Source organism: Astatotilapia calliptera, chromosome 22, assembly GCF_964374335.1.
Source record: "Astatotilapia calliptera chromosome 22, fAstCal68.1, whole genome shotgun sequence".
Lineage (NCBI taxonomy): Eukaryota > Metazoa > Chordata > Actinopteri > Cichliformes > Cichlidae > Astatotilapia > Astatotilapia calliptera.
In genome coordinates, this window is record NC_137442.1 from 14,044,658 (window position 1) to 14,049,849 (window position 5,192).

Below are 5,192 nucleotides of genomic sequence, written 5' to 3' on the forward strand. Positions count from 1 at the left end.
CACCTAGTGGAAATACAGGGACAATAATTATAAAAAAAGAGGATGGGAAAGTTCCCTCAAAACCACAAAAAACCTTTTATCTTCATATAAATACACGTCACACGTATGAATTTAATAAGTTAGCATAAATATCTTACATTTGTACATTAATCAAACATTTGTATTTACAATTTCAACTCTCAAGAAAAAAATAATAAATTCAGTTGACTTGCTGCTTTTACAAAAATGAAATGAAACAATTGTTTTCCTCTGCACACATTAAACAGCAAACACACACATACAGAAAAGGAAAAAAAACCTCCTGTGACAGCAAGACTTTAACAACTGCATCATTTTCTAGATCAAAAATATAGAGGATAAGATGTCTCTCGCTGTCCATTCTGAGCTTATTTTAAGTTTGATGTTTTAAAGCTCATTTTTAAAGCCAACCAGTCAGTCTGCTACAACTTTTTATTTCCCCGTAGACTGACCGCACACCATACAACCATCCTATGACTGCATCACAGCGTGCTCTCCAGTGTGTTGTAGTTGTCTTTGAAACTTTTGAGCTCCAGAAAGTGTTTGGGCCTCTTGCTGCGCTGGCCGGTTGAAGGCAGGTAGGTGATCTGGATGGTGGAGGGAGTGCTGCGGACAGGAGAGCCTGTCAGGTCCTTGGCTGCGGACTGGTGATGCTGGTCGAGGCTGGTGGTGCTGGAATACGCCTTCACGCTGAGGGTGATAAAACAGATGATTTCAAATGTACTGCATAAACGGACAATGCAGACCGCATCACTTGCTGCAACAGAAATAAGACTGGTTTCAAGTCTGGACCAGTACGGTGACACTTACACGTCAGCCAGTTCGTTTAGAGCTTGCTGATATTCAAGAAACTCAGGTTCCCCAAACACCTGAAACAAATATTTAAATCCACATCAGCAGATGAAAGAATTTAACTCGTTATATTCTTGTCTTTTATGAACCCTCTGTGCCCCTCTGTCCTTCTAGTGAGTGTCAGATCACAGTTTACTTCATAACGTCAGGTGATGAGCAACCACAACTTTTTACTCTGAAGGAGGCTGTAAAACTTTGTAAAAAGCCTCGATGAGTCAAAGAAGCAGGATCACTGTCATCACGAGGATTTCCAGAACTTTTCTGTCAATAAGAGTTGCTGATTCAATAAGTGCATGCAATTAGGCCATGTTACTGAAACTTTGTTTGAAGTGACTTTAAGGTTGTTGGACTCAGATGCTTAGCAAATAAACTTTCATGTGATGTGAACACGTAATCAAACAGGAGACAAGGCTTGAGTTGAGGAGGAGGAGGATGAGATGGAGATTAGAGGGAGAAGAGAGAGCAGTGGTGGATGTGGCAGATGAAGAAGACGTCTTAAATGGTCCTAAATAGTTTGAAAGCAATAACTGCAAAATCTAAATTAAGATTATATTTAGAATTAACACTTTACGGTAGCGTTAGATTTTCCATTCTTTCTGAATTCTGGAACCTGAAACATTCTAATAAAGTTCTGTTGGGATACAGTAAAAACATTTATGCACCCCAGTCCCATGACGAGCGCTGTCGTAGCCTTCAAGCAAACGGTCAATAAGTGCACTGCGGCTGCTCTTTATCAGAGAGTGGGAGTTGCGCAGCTCAACTAGCCAGCTCCTGAAGCTGCGTCCTGTAAATGCGCTGGGGCTCCCACTTATCTCCTGCAAAGGAATTCCTGTGGCAGAGAGAGGAAGGAAGACAAGTTGAAGGTCAGGAAAGACGTTTTAATGCTTTAAATGGAACAAAAACAAAACAAGAACAGAATTAAAAATTATTTTACAATAATAAAAAAAAAAAGCTGAGACACAGTAGAAAATTCAACTGAAACCACAACAAAAAGACTTGTGAATCACTAAAACTCTATATTTCACTCAAGCTTGAAACTTTTGTGCCACCACTGTTTGGCCAAAATTACAGAGAAAGCTGAGAAATGCATAAAACCACTGAGTGGACATATTACAGCTAACTGGCAAATGTTTACCTTTAATATGCCCAACAACGATTATATCATCTACTGATATAAAATCAGAAATATAAACAGACTCAGAGAAATCAGGCTGTCAGGTGGCACAGCAAGAACTCATGAACACGGCTGCAAACCACCACCAGCCAACTCAGTGGTAAGCTGCATCCACAAAGCCAGTTCAAACTCTACTGTGCAAATATGGGCCTGAACTGCTTTAAGTTGGACTCAGCTGAAGCATAAAATGATCCTGTCTTTTTTTGGATATTCTGACACTTCCGCTGGGATAAAGAGGAAAGGTGCTATCCAGGTTCAAAACCCATGTCTGTGCAGGTATAGGGGTACATTACTGCAACAGCACAGCTTGCATATGTAAGACGGCTTCATTAATTCTCCTGGACAACATGTTTTGGAGCAACACCATGTTGAATCTATGCTAAATCGCCTTTTGCATGCCGGTGCAGTAAAAGAGTTAGGGTGCTGAACTGGCCTCCCTGCAGATCAGATCTGTCACCCACTGAAAAAAGAATGAAAAGGGTAGCCCTGAACTCTACAGCCAAAATCCTATATAATTCAATAACTCAAAACTACAGTAATATAAGTAAAACACTTGAAAAAGATGATGTGGGTTTGGACAGCTGTGAACAAGCTCAGCATGTTAAAAATGTGCTCCTTGAATCCATGAACCTTCTCTGTGGTCTTCCTTTGTTCCTCCTGCACCTATACCTTCCAGTATATCCACTATCCCTCCTCTGCACATGTCCAACATATCTCAGCTTTGCTTCTATAACTTTGTCTCCAAACTGCTCAACCTGAGCCGCATTCTCTCTTGCTTCTACCTCTCCACCTGCTCCCTCCTTTTACTACAGATCACGATGTCATCTGTGAACATCATAGATCATCAGAGACTCCTGCCTGACCTCATCTGTCAACCTGTTGATCACCACTAAACTGGAAGGGGCTCTGAGCCGATGAATACATTTAAGGAACAAATTGTAACTCTCACCTGAGTCACGGATTGCATCCAGAGCTTTCATTCTGTACAGGTAGTTGTAGCAACCTTTGAAATATAAGATATCAATTTGTTACGTTTAAAAAAATAACTAAATAAAAAGGACAACATTTGCTCAAAATGAGTTTAAAAAGCTGACTGACTTATCTGTGATGCCCGCTTCAGTCTGTCGTCTTCTTCTGACAGGAGCAGAGGTTCATAACGTATCTCATGAACTTTGGACAGTCTGGACTCAATCTCCTCCCTCAGACCCTGTAGATTAATTCATAAAGAATTTATTAATATTAAGGCACAAAAAGTTAATAATAATAATAATAATAACAAAACAGTAAAGATCCACGCCTCACCTTTGGTGCATTGTGGCCAATAGGTACATGAGGCCCTCGGCGGGATCTCATTGCAAAACGCATGATCTGCCTTTTGACGAATATAAACAGCAATACAAACACCTGAACACAAAACCAAGCGTGACAGGATTGAGGTTAAAACTTATCATAAACACACCTCCGTGTACCAGGTATCGAGCTTTTAGTGTAACTTACTCACCAAGCTTCCATAGGCCATAACCAAAACAACATTGACTCCAGATAACGGCGATGACTCTGCCATGCTGCCTGTCAGTGCTTACAGTCTATGCGACGACGAATCACTCTACAGCTTCAAAGTATGCTTCGAAAAAATAAAATATCAGCAACTGAGCTGACCCTTGTCTTTTTCTTCATGGGCATCATGCGCTAAGATATGCTATTTAGCTTTCAGTTAGCTTTGCACTGTGAGGGCGGGGCCAGAGCTGATTTCCGCTTGTGAGTGTTGGATTACCGTAAGAACCATGCAAGAAGGACACGCTAAACAGACTTCCTGTCGTTATATGATGCTTAGTATATAGGTTATTATAATTACCTATTACTAAAGTACAAACAAAGAACTGCAAAAGAAATAAATAAAAAATAAAGACTTTTTTGCCCCCCCCAAACAACTAAGTAAAATTCATCTGTAAACACAACCTGCCTAAAAGGGCACAATTTATATCATATACACATTATATTACTGTTGGTGATATTTGTAACACATTCAATGATCTATGTAGAATGTAATACTTATACATATTATTTTACCTGTTTCATTTTTTGTTTATTATTATTATTATTATTATTATTAGTAGTAGTAGTAGTAGTAGTAGTAGTATACAACACTATGTAAAAGTATTGATCCAGCCCTGTGTGAAACAGATGCATAACTAAAAATCTAAAATACATTAAAATGCAGTATATTAGGAAAAATAATTCTACTATACTTGAAAGTTAATATTTGGTATAATCACCTTTAATTCTTCAACACAGCCTGAACTCTTAGGTTGTGAACAACCACTTTGTACCTCTACTTTTGTACTTTGTACACTGAACACAGTCTGAACCAAATATTTCAAATATGTATTTATCACTCCACCAGACCTGGTTCCCCTGACTTTCAGTCCAGGTCTTGTGTAATTTAGCATATCTCAAACTTTGCTCCCCCCTTTCCTTCATTAAGAGTGACTTGTTGACAGCCACCATTTCTGAGGCTTCACGAACAGTAGATGGATCATCTGAAGGACCAGATACATCTCTCAGGTCCTGTGTCAGATCTTTTCTGGATTTTTTCTTAAGGACGTGGCTTTTAGATATTTCTCATCTGCTGAAGATATTTTTTTAGGTCTTTCACTGCTTCACTGCTTCTATCCTCCTCATGTCCAGTTTCCTTAAAGATGTTTATAGCACAAGCACATCATGCTGAGATATGCCAAGTTTTCTGTTAGAAGCACTTTGGGAATCACAAAAATAGTATTTTATGTCTGTCAATTTTTGAATAGATTCAGCTAAACAAATGGGAACAAGCCATGTGTTTGACACAGGCTGCTGGAAACAAAGTGTCTAAAGATGCAATTCATAATTGGTTCTTTGTTGTGTGTTGTATGTTGACAAGGGCTGGACTAGAAATGAGTGAAAAAGCAGCCAATGTCCGGAGGACAACTTTGAAAGACATCAGAATGCCTGGAGAACTGGTGCTCACACATTATCACAGCATTTATGCATGCATATACTACATATGAGGGTGTTATTATGAGTATACTTGTGCATAAATATCGACTATTACTTGTTCATTTACACATCAGTTGAATATATTATTATTATTATTATTATTATTACTTCTCCA

The 5,192-nt window shown here is 38.9% G+C and overlaps 1 protein-coding gene across 1 annotated transcript; it reads right to left on the minus strand.

Moving 5' to 3' along the window:
• Positions 1 to 91: 91 nt before the first annotated feature.
• Positions 92 to 3,951, minus strand: LOC113015354 (lipid transport auxiliary protein 1). The gene is made up of 7 exons (XM_026157368.2): positions 3,546 to 3,951; positions 3,347 to 3,448; positions 3,143 to 3,251; positions 2,994 to 3,047; positions 1,533 to 1,699; positions 829 to 887; positions 92 to 708 (listed from the first exon to the last, which is right to left on the minus strand). The coding sequence occupies exons 1-7, from the start codon at positions 3,606 to 3,608 to the stop codon at positions 501 to 503; spliced, it is 762 nt and encodes a 253-aa protein (XP_026013153.1). The 5' UTR covers positions 3,609 to 3,951; the 3' UTR covers positions 92 to 500.
• Positions 3,952 to 5,192: the final 1,241 nt, after the last annotated feature.